General features: G+C 36.8%; 2 protein-coding genes across 9 annotated transcripts; one reads left to right on the forward strand and one right to left on the reverse strand.

Moving 5' to 3' along the window:
* Positions 1 to 9711: 9711 nt before the first annotated feature.
* Positions 9712 to 12021, forward strand: LOC132630548 (probable glutathione S-transferase). The gene is made up of 2 exons (XM_060346121.1): positions 9712 to 10146; positions 11500 to 12021. The coding sequence occupies exons 1-2, from the start codon at positions 9838 to 9840 to the stop codon at positions 11857 to 11859; spliced, it is 669 nt and encodes a 222-aa protein (XP_060202104.1). The 5' UTR covers positions 9712 to 9837; the 3' UTR covers positions 11860 to 12021.
* Positions 12022 to 13126: 1105 nt separating this feature from the next.
* LOC132630549 (uncharacterized) lies at positions 13127 to 19507 on the reverse strand. Of its 8 annotated transcripts, XR_009578605.1 has the most exons (5): positions 19260 to 19507; positions 15821 to 18216; positions 15628 to 15732; positions 13815 to 15310; positions 13127 to 13733 (listed from the first exon to the last, which is right to left on the reverse strand). XR_009578605.1 is itself a non-coding variant. In XM_060346124.1 (3 exons), exons 2-3 carry the CDS (start codon positions 15974 to 15976, stop codon positions 13425 to 13427), a joined length of 465 nt encoding a protein of 154 aa, XP_060202107.1. In that variant the 5' UTR covers positions 15977 to 16102; positions 19260 to 19456; the 3' UTR covers positions 13127 to 13424. The 8 variants fall into 8 exon arrangements, 3 of the variants coding, with proteins under 3 accessions (XP_060202107.1, XP_060202106.1, XP_060202105.1); XR_009578607.1 differs by lacking the exon at positions 13815 to 15310 and having other exon boundaries at positions 15655 to 15732; positions 19260 to 19491; XR_009578606.1 differs by lacking the exon at positions 13815 to 15310 and having other exon boundaries at positions 13127 to 13672; positions 19260 to 19490.
* Between the last annotated feature and the right edge of the window lie 316 nt (positions 19508 to 19823).

The following is a 19823-nucleotide window of genomic DNA, read 5'->3' on the forward strand; positions in this document are numbered from 1 at the left end:
ATGCCTAATACCCCTCAAGTTGGCACATGCGGATAACAAATGCCAACTTGCACAAGAGAGAAACATATAGGAAGCACCTCATACCACCATAAACAACCTCCGCGATATAAGTCTAACGCTCTCCACTCACAATATTTCCAATATTCGTCACATCCATACAACCAAGCTTTGTCATCTTACCCGCCTCAATCGCCACAAATTTCCTACCCCGTCTACAACACACATCCAACATACCAAGCTCCACGACCACCAACATACCCAGCTCCACCATCACAATCTCATCATCCAAACAATGCATCCGCACCTCGCCCAAATAGACCTTTCCGCAATTTTACACCATTGGGAGAGCCATTGAGCGTTGTTTTTGAAAGACTGCAAGCTTCAGGCTTATTATATCCTGTGGAAGGTAGAATTCCAGATCCACTACCTAGAAGTTTTGATCCCACTAAAACATGTACATTTCATTCGGGGGTAAAAGGCCATTCCACTGATCGTTGTTACGCATTGAAACACAAGGTTGAAGATCTTATTGAAGCAAAATAGATCATGGTCAAACAACCGGCACCAAACGTGGTTAAAAATCCACTCCCGACCCATGATGGGGCCACGATAAATATGATTGGAATAAATGAAAATGATGACGATCCAGCCAAATTCATAGTGCCTGTGAATAGCGTGGAAGATCATGGTCTTATAGCCGTTGCTTCTCCGGCTATAGTGATAAGAGGTTTTATGCCTGTCGAGATATTAGGAGCTTCATCAACCCCTGTGGAGGTAGTTCAAACGCCAAATCAGTTGCCAGTACTCGATACCAAAGTCGTACCATGGAATTATCAACAAGTTGTGATGGAATGTCGAGAAAAGGAAATGATCCCTGACAAGACTAAGACGTCAGGAATGACAAGGTCCGGAAGGTGCTATACCCCTGAAGAGCTAGCTAGATTGAGGCAAACTAAAGAAAGCAATGTGCCCCCCAAAAGGGTCGTGACAGAAACCGAGGCAGAAGAATTTTTTAGGAAGATTAAGGCCAGTGAGTACTCAGTTGTGGATCAGTTGAAAAAGACCAATGCCCAGATTCCTATCCTTTCTTTGCTTTTAAGTTCAGATGTACACAGAAATGCACTCTTGAAGATTTTGGGTGAAGCATATGTTCCAAGCGAAACAACTAGTGAGACATTAGCTGGGATAGTTGGACGCATGCTTGACAGTCATCGAATCAGCTTCGATAATGAAGAACTGCCACTAGAGGGATGTAGTCACAACAAAGCACTCCATATAACTGTCAAGTGTCGCAACATGTTTGTGTCTAAGGTGTTGATTGATGGAGGCTCTGGACTTAACATTTGTCCACTAACAAGTCTGAAGAAGATCGGATATAATATTATCGAGCTCAAGACAAGTGATATGAATATTCGAGCATTTGATGGGGCTCAAAGGCGTCCTATTGGAGAAATAGAGTTGAACGTGCTGATTGGACCTGTTGAGTTCATCATGGATTTTCAAGTACTTGATATCTCCACGACATACAACATGTTGTTAGGAAGACCGTGGATCCATATGGCTGGAGCTTTGCCCTCTACTTTGCACCAGACTTTCAAATTTGAGTGGGATCAACAACAAATATGCATACATGGAGAAGGTGACACGTCTATCTATCGAGAGCAATCTATCCCATTCATCGAGGCAACAGGAGGGTTTGTGGAACAACTTACCATGACCATGAAGTCTGTCTCCCCACTCTTAGAAGAATATCATTCCCTGATTTCTCTCTATCAAATATAGTAAATTGATTGTATCATATCTTTCCAGATTGTAGGATAGATAATTGGTTCTAATTGATTTAGATACCTTTTATATCTTTATTCCTTTATTGGTCACCAAGGTCCAAGACTATCATGTATATATGTATGCATAACGTGTATCAATAGAAATGAGCAAGCATTAGCTTTTACAACAATCCCTTTATGGTATCGGAGCTAACGCCCAAAAGGCTCTTTTGATCCTGTAATTTTTTTTCCCTTTCCTCCGCTTCAAATAGCTTCATGGAAGAGACCACTTCTATTCACTCTTCCTCTCCATTATGCATGAAGAGACCACTTCTATTCACTCTTCCCCTCCATTATGTTCAGTTGTGCCAAACGCATCCACCTCAACGCCTCATATTGCCATGTCTTCTACCTCGACAAACCCTTTCTCTGAGATTCAATCTTCCGCTGCCTCTCCACTTATGCAACCATCATACACAAACATTTCTCCTCCTTGTACTATTATGGGACCTTCAACTTTCTCTCCTCATATTTTCACAACTATTCCAAGCTATCCTTCTGTAGGAGATACCACTCCATTCTCAATGGGATCCTTACCGGCCTTCACAAATATAACCAGATCCCAATCTCACCTTCAACCATTTGCCTCTGTTTCTCAAAATTTTCTAGTACCCACTGCCATTAACCCAATCACCCCAACTGCAATTCCCTCAACTATCCAAAACAACCACACAGAGCTTAGTTCCATTCCCTTTCCAGCCTCTCCGACTACTCCTATTAAACTTACCTCCACCAATTATCAGACATGGTATTCTCAATAGCGTTCCGTACTCATCGGGTTTGGTCTTACACATCTCATCACTGATCAACCTACTGTGTATCATCTGCACGATGAACGATGGTATCACCAAGATCAGTTGCTTCGAAGTGCGCTTATTGCTACTCTTTCTACCGAAGTTGCCTCTTTAGTCAACACTGCTGAAACCTCTTATATGTTGGGACTACTCTATATAGGATGTATGCCAAATCATCACGTGCTCGGATTCTTAGTCTCAAGGACTCACTTACCCATGCTACCAAGGGTACTCAAAGTATGTCTGCTTATCTTCAATATATCAAGCAACTTGTGACTACTCTTAATGCTACTGGAGCTACTATCAGTCTCGATGACGTCACTCTTTATGTTCTTAATGGTTTGCCACCTGAATACAAAGGTATTTCTGATTCAATTCGGACTAGAGACACCTCACCTCACTTTGATGAACTTTATGAAAAGTTGTGTGACTATGAGTAGCAACTCCAACGAGATCCCAATCCTCATGCTTCCCCATTGACTGCCAATTTTGCTGCCAAGACCACCTCTTCCAACTCTCGGAACAACAGGTCTAGTACTGGATCTAATAAAGGCACGACGCAACAGGTCAGTCATCGCTTTAATGGCAAACAAGGCAATCGACTAGTTTGTCAATATTGCGACTCCTGGTCATGTAGTCAAGCAATGTTGTAAACTCCAAGCGGCCTTTCCTTGGCTAAATCTTTTTAGCTCCAATAGTATCGCCTCGGGTCAGAATACATCGACTCCACAGCCGAATGCAAATGTGGTTGTTGTAGGATCAAATGGAAATCCAAATTGGTTAATTGATTCAAGGGCGTCCCATCATGTCACAAGTGACCTACAGAATCTCTCGTCACATTCCAATTACACTGGTGATGAATTGATGCTGGGTGATGGTAAAAACTTATGTGTCACACACTTTAGTTCCACCAAACTTTCTTCTTCTGATCGTGATTTGCACCTTTCTAATGTTCTATGTGTTCCTAGCATGAAAAAGAATCTTATTTCTGTTTATCAGTTGTGTGCCTCTAATAACATCTCTGTTAAATTCTCACCATTCTCTTATGTTGTGAAGGACTATCAAACGGGGGTGCCACTGGTACGTGGAAAGCCTAGGAACGAATTATACAAGTGGCCAAAGAACCTATCCACTTCCTTGAAGAAGACCATCAATCCTGCTGCTTTTCACAGTCAGTTCTCGTCAATTTCATCATGGCACAATAGACTTGGTCACCCATCTTCACCAGTTTTACGCCACATTCTACGTGCTCTCAACCTTCCAAATTGTTCTGTTTCCTCTAAATTTTTCTGTAATTCGTGTAAGTGCAATAAAATGCATAAAACACCATTTGGGATTTCTTCAATAAAATCGTCTTCACCGTTAGAGGTTAGAGTTTATATATTCTGATGTTTGGGGTCCTGCACCTATTTCTTCGGTTGATGGGTTTCAATAATATTTAATTTTTATTGATCATTTCACTAAATATGTGTGGCTATATCTTATGAAAAAGAAGTCCGAGGTTTCTCAAATCTTTCCACGATTTAAAGCCTTAGTTGAAAAATATTTCAATAAGTCAATTGTCTCCTTTTATTCCGATAACGGTGGTGAATTTATACAATTGAAAGATTTCTTTTCTTCTAATGGAATATCTCATTTTCTTACTCCACCATATACTCCTGAGCACAATGGTGTTGCGGAAAGACGTCATAGACATATTGTTGAAACATGTATAACTCTTCTTCATAATGCCAACTTGCCTCTCTCGTTTTGGTCATTTGCTTTCCAGACCGCCGTCTATTTAATTAACCGGCTTCCTACACCTCTGCTTAATTATAATTCACCACATCTTCGAATTTTTGGCGAGTCCCCCAATTATGATAAGTTACATGTGTTTGGTTGTCTTTGTTATCCATGGTTACGTCCTTATTCTCACAATAAACTTGAACCTTGTTCTAACCCATGCATATTTCTTGGTTACTCCACTAATCAAAGTTCCTACAGATGTTTTGATCCTCAAAAACACATAATTTATATATCTCGTCATGTAGATTTTATTGAGCATGTATTTCCATTTTCTGGTACCACCTCCCATGAGCCCATTCTAACAGAAGAGACTTTCAACACTTGGTTTCCATATCTATTGGACTTATCAACATCTTCTTTAGATACACAACCAGATTCTAGTACTAGTGCTTCTCCAGGTGTGGCATCTCCTGTTGATACTCCTTTATCATTTGATACATTGAGAATTACAACACAGACGTCAGGTATGGGCATAACTCCTATAGCAGATTTAAACTCTTTTTCTTCACCTGCTCCTTCATCTTTACATGATTCATCACCTGTCTATAGCATGGAACCAAGTGTTCCCATGTCATCGTTTAGTGACCAGTCATCATCATCTACATCAACCAATGCATCAGAAAATGAAACTTCACATGAGCTATCCACTGAGCTAGTTTCTTCACCCATAATTACCTCGTCCTCCACTTTCCAGCATGAGTCCTCTGAATCTTTAACCTTTTGTTGTCCATCATCCACACGACTATCTCTATCCTCCACCCAGAATGCTCATCCTATGATTACCAGGCTCAAAAACAAAATTACCAAACCAGTTCAAAAACTTTGTCTTTATGTAGCCACTACTTCATCTACCTCAGGATCCTCTTTGTCTGCACCTACAAGTATCAAAAAGGAACCCAAAAGGATTGATCATGCCTTAAGAGATCCTGTGTGGAAGCAAGATATGATTGATGAGATCACTGCCTTACAACGTCAAGGTACATAGACTCTTGTGCCACCTCCTTCCGGTAAAATTGTTAGGGGCTCAAAGTGGATTTTTCGGGTAAAAACAAATGCAGATGGCAGTTTAAATAAATATAAAGCACAGTTAGTTGCACAAGGCTTTACTCAAAAACCTGGACTTGATTATATTGAAACTTTCTCCCCAGTCGCAAAACATACCACTGTTTGGGTTATTTTATCCATTGCTTTGTCTAATAATTGGTGTCTTAGACAATTAGATGTTTACAATTCTTTTCTTCATGGTAATTGACACAGGAATTCTACATGTCTCAGCCCAAGGGTTTTGTTGATTCATCTCGGCCTACTTATGTTTGTCGTCTTCGAAAAGCAATTTATGGCTTAAAGCAAGCCCCTCGTGCATAGTATGATGAGTTCAGTGGCTATCTACTATCTAGGATTCAAAGCTTCTACAACAGATCCGTGCCTCTTTATTTTCTCTGTTGCTGGGATAATCATTTATCTCATAGTCTATGTGGATGACCTCATTGTGACTGGTAATAGTGATTCTGCTATTTCACTATTTATTACGAAGCTTGGCACTCGGTTTTCGATCAAGGATTTGGGAATTCTTACCTATTTTCTTGGAGTTCAAGTCATTCGTACATCGAGTGGTCTCTTGTTATCTCAAAGAAAATACATAGAGGATATTGTGGATCGTGCTTCCATGGTTGGTGCAAAATCTGCTTCAACTCCATTGGCGACCACTAATTCTCTTATGATGGATGATAGTGCTCATCTACATGACCCTAAGGAGTATTAGGTTCTTGTTGGTTCCCTCCAATATCTGTCACTAACATGTCCAGATATTTCCGTTGCAACACATCATCTCTCTCAATTTTCGCATAACCCAACAACTAAACATTGGACTGCCTTGAAGCGTGTTATTCGCTATCTCATTGGCACAATTGATCATGGCTTGGTTCTGCACAAGAATTCTACTTGATCTACATGCCTTCTCTGATGCGGATTGGGCAGGAAATAAAGATGACTGGACGTCCACTAGTGCTCATGTTATTTATCTTGGAAAGAATCCAATATCTTGGAGTGCAAAGAAGCAACGATCCATGGCGCGTTCTTCAACCGAGGCTGAATATCGTTTTGTTGCCACAACAGCTGCAGAGTTGTGTTGGCTTCGAAATCTGTTTAAAGAACTATCACTCAGCTCTCTGCTACCTCCAGTCATTTATTGTGATAACTTGGGCTCCACCTATTTGGCTGCTAATCCAGTGTTCCATTCCAAAATGAAGCATTTGGAAGTTGATTATCACTTTGTTCGATCTCTTATTCGTCATTTCTTCGTGTTGTTCATGTCTAAGGATCAACTTGCAGATGCACTTACGAAACCATTAGCTCGTCCAGATTTTCAACGATTGCGATCCAAGATTGGCGTTCTTGCTCTCTCCAATGACTGCAATCTTGAGGGGGAATCTTAGAAGAATATCTTTCCCTGATTTCTCTCTATCAAATATAGTAAATTGATTGTATCATATCTTTCCAGATTGTAGGATAGATAATTGGTTCTAATTGATTTAGATACCTTTTACATCTTTATTCCTTTCTTGGTCACCAAGGTCCAAGACTATCATGTATATATGTATGCATAACTTGTATCAATGGAAATGAGCAAGCATTAGCTTTTATAGCAATTCCTTTACTCACCATTCTAGATACACAACAAGCTGGAAGCAATTTTCTCAATCATGTCAAGTTTACTTACAATAAGAGCACATCGTGGTTTTGTCCTTCACTTCATTCCAACAGCTATAGGGTCACGTCCGTTGTACAGCAAAACCCATAGAGTCACCACGTTCGTCTGTCCCTCGAGCCATCATTTTCACATCTTCGTCTTATACTAACTCCAAGTAAACTGATTCAAAGTTGGCAATGGACATTGAGTGAACAAGTTTGACCTCATTGTACCATAAATTGTTTCATCTAACACCATACGCCAAAGGTGCACCTTCTCATCTTCCGTTTTCTTCTACAAGATTGCACCAAGACCGCACATGTTTTCCACGTGTAAGTTAGAATTTGATCATAATTAGCAAGTTCTTCCCTGAGTTTTGTTAATTTTCCATAGTAATTAACTATGGTCATGCCCTTGTTTTCGAACTTTGCAAGTTTGGCCTTCAACTGTTGTTTTCTCGGGCCATTAGAGACTGAAACGTTCTTAAATGCCAGTCCATAAATCATCAGCAACTTCCATGTATGGTATAGATGAACGCAAAGTGGGCTCAGTAGCATTCCGAATCCAAGAAACCAACAATAGTTGATGGTCTCCTGATTGTTCAGGATCTGGAGACGTCTCCTGGTCTCCTGATTGTTCCATCAATAAATCCAACTTCTTCCTCACCCTCAAGGCGGTCCTCATGGACCTTTCCCTTTCATCGTAGTTTTCTCCTTTCAAGTGCACATGTGTTATCAAAAAGCTAGGATTGTCATTAGATGTTATATCATACGGAGATATAATCTTTGGTTTATTTGTTTCGTCATCACCACCACTCCCGCCGGCAGAGGCCGCTTCTTTACCATTATCCCCTGCCATTGGCACGTCGCTCTGTGTTCCTTATGGTTTGGCTCGGTCTTGGCTCTGATACCATGTTAAAATGCAAGCAAACGACAACCAAGAATGGAAGAAAAGGCTTACCTAACACTATCAAAAAATGGGTAATTTGTGGAGGTTGAAAGTTACAATTCGCGGAGGTTTTTAACTATTTGCTAAAGAAGACTAAAACTTCCATGAATTGCAACTTTCATCCTCCGCAAATTACCCATTCTTTTGTAGTGCCTTCTTCTATATTGAATGACAAGAATATAGATACAAATCAAGTAGTAAACTCTAGTCCTAGCCTATATGGAAAACTAAACAAGCTGTAAAATACACGCTAAATTAATGCTGAGTTGATGCCTGGCTTGGACTTGGTCACAACCTGTTCTCAAAACATCCAACAGTTGATGCTAAGTTGGCGCCTAGCCTCAACTTGGCTTCGACCTGTTTTTAGAACATCATACACACCTAATAAACGTAACATGAAAGATCGGTTTCACAGAAATATGACTTTTGTAGTGAAATATCGTTATAGAGAATGCTTGTTGTAAAGAGATCTGCCTGTATTAATTTCTCATTGAATTGAAAAAGAAAGAGAAACTTAATTGGTGAATCATCATGTTAAATTCATTTTGTGCTTTTAAGGTAGGAGAAAATATTAGTGGTGATGATTTAGCAAGGCAAGAGATTTGACTTTAAAATGGGTGATGTAAGCACATAAGTCATCTTTGTTATTGTTCTCCCTACTAGTATGTAAGAAACAAGTAAGCACTTAGCTAATATTTTTGGATACCGTTTTTAAGCATCTTGCAGTAGCATTATTTTTATAAGAATGGGAGTCATAAAAGCACTTAGCTAATATTTTTGGATACCGTTTTTAAGCATCTTGCAGTAGCATTATTTTTATAAGAATGGGAGTCATAATGCAAACACAACTGACAAAAAGTTGTTGTCGTGTGACAAGAAGTTTCAACTGTGTTATAGAAACTTTTTATATAATGGAAAGCGTGGTTTAAAATTTGTCAAAAGTAACAAGTCCAAATCTCAGACATTTCTCTCAATTATTTTAGTATTTAAATTTATGGCTTTGCTACTGCAGGAACAAAAGATAACAGTCCGTACAATAGGTTCAAAATCTTAACTTAGGATTACCATTTCACCCAAAACTTAAACCATGGATTGTGTTAGCATAATGAGTATAATTTGGATTCATTGAATTGAAATCATAATTAAACATGTTCTATTTTACTGAAAATATGATTTTTCGACGAAGTTTCCATTTGTTTTTGTAAGATAATCTCAAGTTGAAGGCCCACCGGCTAAAATGACATGGTAAGAAACTTTTTTATACCCCTATAATTTTTCATTACATAGAAACAAATACTATAAATATTACATAGAGACAAATACTATAAATATTCCTACTACTCACGGAAAAATATATTTAAAAATCACTAATTGACACCTGAAACTTAATGCAAACTGACTCTCAACATGGAGGCCGGAGCACCAATCTGAAGGTAAATCTTACTCCCAGGGAGGATGCATATTAACCGATCATAATTAAGTAAAAAGTTTTATCTGAAAATACATATCATGTATTTATTGATTTGATATAAACATGTGTCCGTATCCCGATCTACATAAATAAAAGTTCAACCACAACCACATATTTTAAGACTTGTCTTAGTAAAAGTCTTCGGTCAATATACGGACATTAAAGTAGAAAAATGACTTGTCAAAGAAGAAAAATTTGTGTTTGCTTGGTTACAAAGACACTTCCTTTCCCTCTATAAAGGATGAGTATAATTCAAGAGATCAGAACCAACAAACAGAATTCCAAAACATAGTAAAGCAAAAAAGATAGAACCAAAGTTGTGAGATGGCAGAAGTAAAGTTGCTTGGTATTTGGTATAGCCCTTTTAGTCATAGAGTTGAGTGGGCTCTACAGATTAAGGGAGTGAAATATGAATACATAGAAGAAGATCTACAAAATAAGAGCTCTCTACTTCTTGAATCTAATCCCATTCACCAAAAAATCCCAGTGCTAATTCACAATGGCAAGGCCATTTGTGAGTCAATGGTAATTGTTGAGTACATTGATGAGACCTTCGAAGGTCCTTCCATCTTGCCTAAAGACCCTTATGAACGAGCTATAGCCCGTTTTTGGATTAAATTTTTTGAAGATAAGGTATGTTCTTTTTTATGCTATATATTTCAATGAATTGGAAACATGCTTTAATCATATCAGTACATTTAATTTAGGTAGTGCGTTTTCTATGATTTTTTAATCATGTCAATGTAGGGGATTTCTAGTACTACTTTTGGGTGTGTTCGGTACTGCCTGAAAAATGTGCTCTTCAAAAATATGTTTAGTTGGGTAGTGAAATTAAATTACTTATTTTCTCATGTTCGATTGGTTAGTAAAAAATATTTTTGGGAAAATGCCCACCCAAGCCCCACTAACTCCACCCCAACCCCACACTACGCCCACCCCCACCACCCACCACCACCCCCGACCAAATACCTCCGCCACCCTCGAACGCACTTCATCTTCACTACCCCTACCCTACCCCACCTCTCCATCCAACCCTCCCACCCACACCCTCACAAATTTTCTATTTCGTATATTTTATTTTGCTTTTATAAAAAATGGGAAATTTTTCTTACCCACTACCACAACCACCCACCCCACTTGCCCCCACCCCCTAACTACAACCCATCCCATACCAAATTTAATCATGCAAATCAAAAAAAAATATGGAGTGGTGGGTGTGAAAAATAAAAATAGAAACTTTTAAAAACTTCTTTTTAGGTAAAAAAAAAAAAAAAAATTGGGGGGGGGGGGGGGGGGGAGGGGGGCATGATCAGTGGTGTAGGAAACATAAAAAAATTTAAAACTTTTTCTTTAAGAAAAAATTGTGGGGTGGGCGGGAAGGGGTTGGGTGGGGTGATTGGTGGAATGACACTTGTGGGATTTGTTTTCCCTACTTTTATTAGGGAAGTCATTTTTTCTCATTTTTAAGGAACTTGTTTTCCTAAATAAAATATTTTCCAAAATTTTTTATTAAAACGAACATGAGAAAATGTTTTTCTCCATACTGAACACACCCTTTATCTCAATTATGTAACTGATTCATTTTTAGTCTGTCCCAAAAAAATGATTTCTTTTTATGTTTAATAATAATCTAATTAACTTTAAACTTCTTATTTTACGCTTAATGATCTGATTTATAGCTACAGAATTTTCTATGACATATTATAGAGCACAAAAATTCGAAAGTCTTTCTTTCTCTCTTAAGCTCTGTGTAGTCAAAGACTCTTAGATAAATTAGAATGCAGGGAGTAATTTTTACTATCATTATTATTTTGTATAATATTGGACTAATATGAGGTCAAATAAATTGACACAATCAGTTAAGATTCATATAACTGACTCTAACTTGCTTAGAATTGAAGTTTATTGTTGTAGTAGCATATTCCTATATGCAGAATTGAGTAAACTTTTGTTGAAATTCAAGTTTTGAGTATTTTAATTTTGTAGGGGCAAGCAGTGGGGAAAACTTTCTTTCTCAAAGAAGAGGATCAAGAGAAAGGTAAAGAGGAACTTTGTGAAATGCTGAAAATTCTTGATAATGAGCTCAAGGATAAGAAGTTCTTTGTGGGTGACAAATTTGGATTTGCTGATATTGGTGCAAATGTATTGGGACTTTGGCTGGGAGTTTTTGAAGAAATAACTGGAGTTGTTTTGGCAAAAAGAGAAAAATATCCAAATTTTTGTGCATGGAGAGATGAATACATTAACTGCACCCAAAACAAGAAACATTTACCTCCAAGAGATGAATTGCTTGACAAATTCAAAAGTCGCTTCCAAGCTGCTCAAGCTGCATCTGCTGCCAAATGAACACTTTATTTCATCATTGAAGTTTCAAGTTTTTTTCTGCAATAAAAATAAAGGTGGATTTTAGGGTGAGTTTTGTCGATTTAATTGAGTAATTGTATTGCCCTTGACTATGTATACATAAAAATAATTAAAATTATATGACATTCACTCCGAATCTACTGACTTTAGGCCTTGAATTTGGTTTTAATTTTTTTTAAAATATAATCACTCATTGAAGCTGGGTGTGCTTTTATTCCATGAAGGCAAACATAAGGATGAGGACTAGGGCTTGAGCTCCATTACAAAAGAAGGATGAAAAACATCCTTGAGCATATAGGGCATTGACTGGTGTGCCTTACACCAATTCCTCCCCTTCTATTAACACTTAACTAACAAAAAAATTAGTCTTATAATATCTTATCCTAAAACTAGGCAGTTGCCCCTTTGCCTCTCTAGGTTGATTCTGAAAACACTACAAGAAAAGTGCTGATTACATGGGGATTTTCCTACGTAAAATCCCCATGTAATTTGGTTAGCTGCGGATTTTTTTGCGAAATGAAATCCGATGGAAAAACCTTCATGGGTAATTATTACATGCGAATTTATAAATTCCCCAGATAAATTACCTGGGGATTATAATCCGCAAGCACGTTATTTGCAGATTTATCTGCGATAAATACAAAAGAATTCGTAAGATTTTCTGAGCAAAAACTCGTCTAAAAAGGAACTTTCCTGCGGATTTCCGTAGGAAATATTCGCAAGTAATTCCCCATGAAGATTCCTAAGTAAATCCGTAGGAAGTTTGGAGGATAAAATTCGTGAGTAAAATTTATGGATATATTCCGCAAGAAGATTCCTAGGAGAAACCTAAGTAAATCCGCAAGAAGACATTTTCGCAAGAAAAATCCCATGAAACCTTCGCATGTACATCCCATGGAAATCCCCAAGTAATAATCTGCATGTAAATCGATAGGTAAATATCATAGTTAGACAAAAAATTTGTCAATCACCCCAAGAAAATCCCTAAGTAATAATTTTTTCACAAAAAAATCCCAAAGTAATATTCGCATGAAATTCTCATGTAATATTTGTTTTTGCAGGTAAATCGCTACATAAAATTTATGAAGGTTCAAAATATTTTCTACAAAATCCCCAGGTAGTTTCTACATTTTTAAAATGCCATTTTTTTAAAATTCTAGATTATATTCTACTATACAATTCAACGGTATCTATCATATTCACCATTCTGCATAAGTCTAATATAAATCATTATAACAAAAAAAAAAAAAAAAAAAAAAACATAATTCATAACATCCATGTCAATAGTGTATAATTCTGAAATGAAAAAACAAAATCTCAAATTTGAATCCTAAATAGTACTATCAACTATCTCAATCCCGTCCCTTTCATTCACGTTCTCAGATCAGAATCACTTGCATCCACATTATCAGAGTCATCGCCACTTTCATCCACATTATCAGAGTCATCATCACTTTCATTCTAATAGCTTTGATTGTCTTCTTGAGATGAACGTTCATTAGATGATGCGTTGTATACATGCTTCTTCAACAAGTCTAGTTCTTTCCTCATCCTCTTATTTTTGCGTCGTTCTTCCCGCACTTAGCATACAAGTCAGCATTGGAAGCATGTACCTGGGATTTAATCATCTCATCAATTTCTCCCGCTAAAGCCGATGTTGATTGCTTATGTGCTTTTACAGATCGACCCAACGAGACAAGACCCGCAACTCTTCCTTTTTTCTTTCCACCAACAAATTGCACCCAGATATCCATTTCACTTAATTGAGAAGATTGGCTAGCTGAATTAGTGTCTCCTGCCACAACAGATGCACTTTGAGAAGCTGATAATTCTTGTTTCTTTCTTTCAAAATTATTCTGCATCAAAACAAGTTATTTTAGACCATATGTAATGCTTCATGTTTATGCCTACTGATCAAGTACCCAAGTACATAGCACCTAAGTTTTCACTGCCCAATCCCCCTTCCTTTGCCTCCATTTGAGTTTTTTCATACATCAACTGTTGATAGAAAAATCAGTCCAATTTGATTTCTTCCTATCCAACTCATTTCTTGCATCAGAAAACTAGGTAGGAGTTACTCTCGAAAATCTAAAATAACTTAACAGTATAAAATTATGTAAGAAAAAGAAACACAACAAATAAATTATAAATGAACAAATGAAAACGTAAACAATCAGATCTTGAAAATTTTAAAACTGGAAAAGAAAAAAAGTGATGATAAAGAGAGAAAAATAATCAGACCTTCGACAGTGCGCTAGTATTGTTTGCTTCTACTCAAATTTCTCTATTTATGATGTCTCTTTCAAGAATATCCACAATTCTGATCCTTATTGCAATGGAATTTCTTTAAAGTTGTTTAAAAAATAAAAAAATAAAAAGAGCTTTAAACCTTAAAGTTTAAGACAACAGTGAGAACAAGACACATACAATGAGAATATATAAAAAGAATAAAAGTAAAGGCAGTAATGTGTTAATCTTTGCAGTTGAACATATAACAGCAAAAGTAACCCCTTTATTAAAAAATTGAACATATAACAGCAAAAGTACTCAGTCTAGAAATAAGAAGAGCCGCATTACAACATACAATAAAGGTAAGTTGACTGAATTTCTTGCTATTGTTATTAAACAGAAAATTATGCAACAATAAAAATTAAATTATATCAGCTAATATAGGTATATTAACAAGACTTTCTACCTAACAATTAAAAAGAGAAAAGAAAGGTCATCAGTAAGTTCTTAACAAAAACAAGGCCTGGAATTATTATGGTTTGAAGTTGATAGAAACTAATGGACCTATATGCAACAAGAAACTGTAAATATGTAATATCAAGGTCCAAATATCATATGTTAACTTGAGTTCTTTGCATACAGTAGATTTCTCCTTCAATGAGTAAGGATAACTATTCCGGATGCACCATATAACATAGTAACTAACCTAATGAAGAACCAAGGAGAAACTACTAGTTGTGTAAAGGTTCCACTGATACTTGACATTTTGCGATATTGAATTGCAAATATAACCAAAGCTAATAAGCAATTTAGATAATTTACTTTTGATAGAGGCAAGTTAAGATATGAGTATATACAAGTGCAGGCATGACCTTAGATGTGTTAAAGAATGCACACAAGAGTTGCAAAGAACAAAAGGGCTAGGAGGTTTTCTGGGGGTGGGAGGAGGAGGAGGGGCTGGAGAGAGAGAGAGAGAAAGAGAGAAGTCATAGTACAATACCTTGTCATAAGAATATGCATTCTCGCGAAGAATATACCTAGAAACAATGGGATCTGATACAACAACAAATGCCTTTGGTTCGATGAGAACAGCAAAAGATTATCACACCTTTACTAATGTGTTAATCTTTACAATCTCATGTACGTGCAGCATAACAAAAAAAAGAATTTTGTACGTTTCATCCTTTCCAGCATTGGCATTCATCTAAGGAAAAACAATACATTTGTACGTTATTAACGAAAAAGCCACACATGAACCACCTTTAAATTTTAAAGTTAGAGCTTCTACTACAGCACATAATTAAAATAATCGATACTCCGGAAACGCAAAAGCACAATTGAAACAGATTGCAGAAAATGACTATGATTTTCTTCATGATCTAGACTACAAAAACTAAGGTGTATTTCAAACTTTACCAAGTTTACCAGAATCGCAACCTTACCCAAAGATACTTAATCGATAGAAAAATAAATAGAGAAACTAATTTTATCTATTAAAAAATACGGTGAATGAACACTTACAAAAGTAGCTCCAGCTTTCTCATTTACCCAATTTTTATCATTTTTCTTGCGATGGGTGCAGAAATGAAAGTCTGAAATTGAAGGATCTTTTCCAGTAGCTTATTTCTATAATCAAAGAAAGAATTTATGTTATCGACGCTGAATATGATATTATTTTCTTGAAAGAAATATATTTAAACTGACTTATAGTTACCATTCTCTTATAGATGACTCGATGAGGTATGCAACCACCTGTATGAAGTGATGCACCAGCATTTGAATCACGATTCTTCTTGTTTTGTTCGAACTTTTTCTTGAATGCAGCAGACTCCCAATGCTCCTTCATCTCCTTGAATACAGCATCCCCCATTCAATGTGGCTTCACATTCAAGTTTTTCCTAACATCTTGAAAAAGTTGGCTCATCTTTGCAGCTCCCCTTTTCTCAAAATTGCACCGTATAGCATGATTATAGTGAGGGAGCCATCTAAATTTCTTCTGCACATATCAAACGAAAACTGCATTAGTCATACAATCTCACACCACCTGTATTTGAACATGAACCTAATTATAAATTTCCTTCCCTTGAATTCCTCAAACCACATATCACGAGTAGATTCCGGGAACTTCTTCCAAGAAGATTTAGCCAACTCAAATTTACTACGAATGCAACTAGCAATACCTTCAATAACTGGCTTGTGAGAATCAAACCTACATAAAATACAGTAGTTATCAAACATCTATACACACACACACACATATATTACTAGTACTGTTACCCATCCACCTCAGGTACAATCCATATTCGCTGATCATCGTCTCCATTGCCAACCGTACTACACGAGGTGGCTGGAGTCATATTAGTCAGTTGTGACATCAACGGATCAGTTTCTTGATTTATAGGTTGGGACTGATTAGATTGAGGTTGAGATTCAATGTTATTAGGTTGCAATCGATTAATTTCAAGATTAGGTTGAGGCAAAGTAGACTCGTTTACATGAAGTGGACCAATATGAGAATACAGGGGTCGTGATGGGATTATGGGAGGCACAAAATTAGTGTGTTATGAGGTTGGGAACGATTGACATCAACACTAGGTTGACGCAAGGAAGGCTCATTGACATAAAGTGGACCAGTATGAGATAGGAGGGGTTGTGATGGAATTATGGGAGGCACAAAATTAGTGTTATGAGGCTGGGAACGATTGACTTTGACACTAGATTGATGCAAGGAAGAGTCATTGACATGAAGTGGACCAATCTGAGATGGGAGAGGTCGTGAAGGGATAATGGCAGGCAATTGAACTGTTTGCCACTTTATCGCACATGTCTTTCTTTTACTTGATTTTCCTCTTTTACCATTAGATTGTCCATCTCTTTTAGACCCTCTCTCCCTTTATAAAAAGCATTCTTGTTTCTTATAAATTCATGATTGAGAGGCAAGAATTGGCAGTTACAATCAAACCAAGTAACTTTCCTTCCATATTTCAAACTGAAAGCTTTTGATTGTTCCATGCAAATTGGGCATGCTAATTTACCCGCTGTACTCCACCCTGATAACATGCCATAAGCAGGAAAATCATTAATTATCCACATCAATGCAGCTCACATACGAAAATTTTGCTTCTTGGACACGTCATAAGTTAGTGCACCATCCTTCCATCATTGTTGCAACTCATCTATTAACGGTTGAAGATACACATCAATTTTTTTCTTGGGATTATGAGGACCTAGAATGATCAATGTTAAGAACATATATAGGGCAGTCATACAAATATCAGGAGGAAGATTGTAGGGAGTAACAATCACCGGCCAACAAGAGTATGGTGATGCTGACTGGCTATAAGGAGTAAAGCCATCAGAACAGAGACCGAGCCTAACATTCATAGGCTCCGCAGCAAAATCTGGATAAGTTCGGTCGAAATGTTTCCATGTTTCTCCATCCAAAGGGTGGCATAACACACCTTCTTCCCTACGATTTTCATAGTGCCACCTCATGTGCTCCGCAGATCTCATCGAAGCATATAGTCGTTGAAGCTGAGGAATTAGTGGCAGGTGCATTGTCTTGTGCGGAACCTTTTTGTTACCCTTCTTGTGCACACGTTCTTTATAGCAAGGTTGTTTACAAAACTTACATTCCGTCTCTCTTTATTAGCCTTGTAATACAACATACATCCATAATACAACAATCAATTTTTTGACTAGTTAGACCAAGTCCTGACACTAGCTTCTTCGGCCAGTAGTAATCAAGAGGTATCTTACTATCTTGATGACTTGTATCCTTCATTAATTGAGCCATTGCATTAAAAAAACGATGGGACATATTGTACTTAGATTTAATACTCATCACTCTGACTGCCACAGACAACTCTGAATATTTACATCCGGGCCATAAGGGTTCCTTAGCTGAATTCAACATTTTGTAAAATCTGGTAGCATCCGTATTCGGAGACTCTTCTAAATTGGGTTCAACTTGATGCTTGAACTCTACACCAGCAGCATCATAAACCATACCTTGATACCTGTTTACATGTTCATAGTCTTCCCCTAGAATGTTACTTTGACTGCTTGAAGGTATGTCAAAGCTACAACCTTGATGACTACTTGAAGCACCTGAATACACATGTTCATTCAAATTAATTGAAGGTGCTTCCTCTACATGTGATGTCCAATACCAATATCTTGGTGTGAACCCTTTTTGAAAAACATGCACATAAACTTCATCGGGTGTCAAGTGCTTCATATTTTTACAAAGCTTACAAGGACACCTTATGACTTTTTCGGACAAATACTTCGGTTGACTACAAGAAAATTTAAGAAACTCATCCATGCCACTTATAAATTCATCTGTATATGCCACTCGACCCGGAAGAGGTCTATTTTCCATCCATTTTCGATGCTCGGGAACTTTCATTTTCTAAACCAAACGATAAACATATTTAAACACATAAATAATAGTAGCATTTAAACACTAGTTGATCTCTCAAATACTTGAGACATTTTGACATCTTCCGAAAATGTCTAAATTTAGCTATATTCCGAAAACTCATATTCATCTAACATCTTCGGTCTTAAATAGAAAAAGTAATAACTTTATATTCCATTAGACTATCTTGTCTTAATTGAAGCACTAGTTCCAGTTTCTACATTCTAATCCAGTAACCAAAGAACAGGAAGAACCCCATCACTTTTTCTTCTTCTTCTTCTTCTTATTTTGCAATCATTCTCGTCTATCTATCAAACACATATGTTGTGATGTAAATACATAACATAGGAAGTGGAATTTAGGGGGGGAATGGGTTACACATATTTTAGCTTCTTTCAAATAAAAAGGTCTATAATTCTAATAAAATGCAGGAATCCAAACAATAAGATATTCTTACTGGAAGAATATCTTTTTTAAATAAGGCTTTCTTCTTGCTTACGGTCTCTAAGCACAGATTGAAGATCATGTCAATTGTTCAACTAGAATTCTTTCCAAACTAATCCATAAAAGGGAAAATTTAACGACCCATTAGAGAAAAGAAGAGAAAATGGATGTCAGTTTTGCAAAATTAGAGAACCACACAGAGCATATATTTGCAATAAACTAACGTATAAATTCCACCAACTCTATTAACCTAAAATATCAAAAATTATAAAGTTTGCATGCTAACCTCTACTCTGATTTCCGGGTAGATCCGCAAGCAAAAATTATAATATTGCGCTGTTTTTCATCAAAGTGTTTAGGGGAAGGGTTTGGGTGAGTGAGAAGGTGGAGGGTTTAATTTTGGAGGGAAGTTATTTGAGTATAGGCGTTAATGAGATGAGCGTATGGGGGGAACTTTAGGAGGGAATCAAAATTTCAGCTTTTTCATTTTTTATTTATTTATGATTGTTCTATTACTTAAAATGCTTCATCATACACGTTTTAGTATATTTTCATTTATATACAAAGAAATGAATTTTGAAAATACAAAACCTCAAATAGTCTTCTAGCATTGTCTAGAAAAAATTATTTCAAAAAAGTTGAGTATTCGAACGATGATATTTACCCGGGAAACACATGAGATTAACTTACATAAAATCATGAAAGGAAATATTATTTGGACTACAGTCAAATCTCTCTATAACAGCATTATTGGGTCCCAAATTTTTTGGTTATTATACACCTATAACAACATTTGATATTTAAATAATAGTTGTTGTTATAGGCAAAATATATACATAAAATCTAATTT

This window comes from Lycium barbarum, chromosome 3 (assembly GCF_019175385.1).
Source record: "Lycium barbarum isolate Lr01 chromosome 3, ASM1917538v2, whole genome shotgun sequence".
NCBI lineage: Eukaryota > Viridiplantae > Streptophyta > Magnoliopsida > Solanales > Solanaceae > Lycium > Lycium barbarum.

Coding starts and splice junctions, on each gene's coding strand:
- LOC132630549 (XM_060346124.1), bottom strand. CDS start 15,976: ATGGGGGATGCTGTATTCAAGGAGATGAAGGAGCATTGGGAGTCTGCT. Junction 13,734..15,820: donor GAGTCATCTATAAGAGAATG/GTAACTATAAGT, acceptor GTTTTGATGCAG/AATAATTTTGAAAGAAAGAA.
- LOC132630548 (XM_060346121.1), top strand. CDS start 9,838: ATGGCAGAAGTAAAGTTGCTTGGTATTTGGTATAGCCCTTTTAGTCAT. Junction 10,147..11,499: donor TTAAATTTTTTGAAGATAAG/GTATGTTCTTTT, acceptor TTAATTTTGTAG/GGGCAAGCAGTGGGGAAAAC.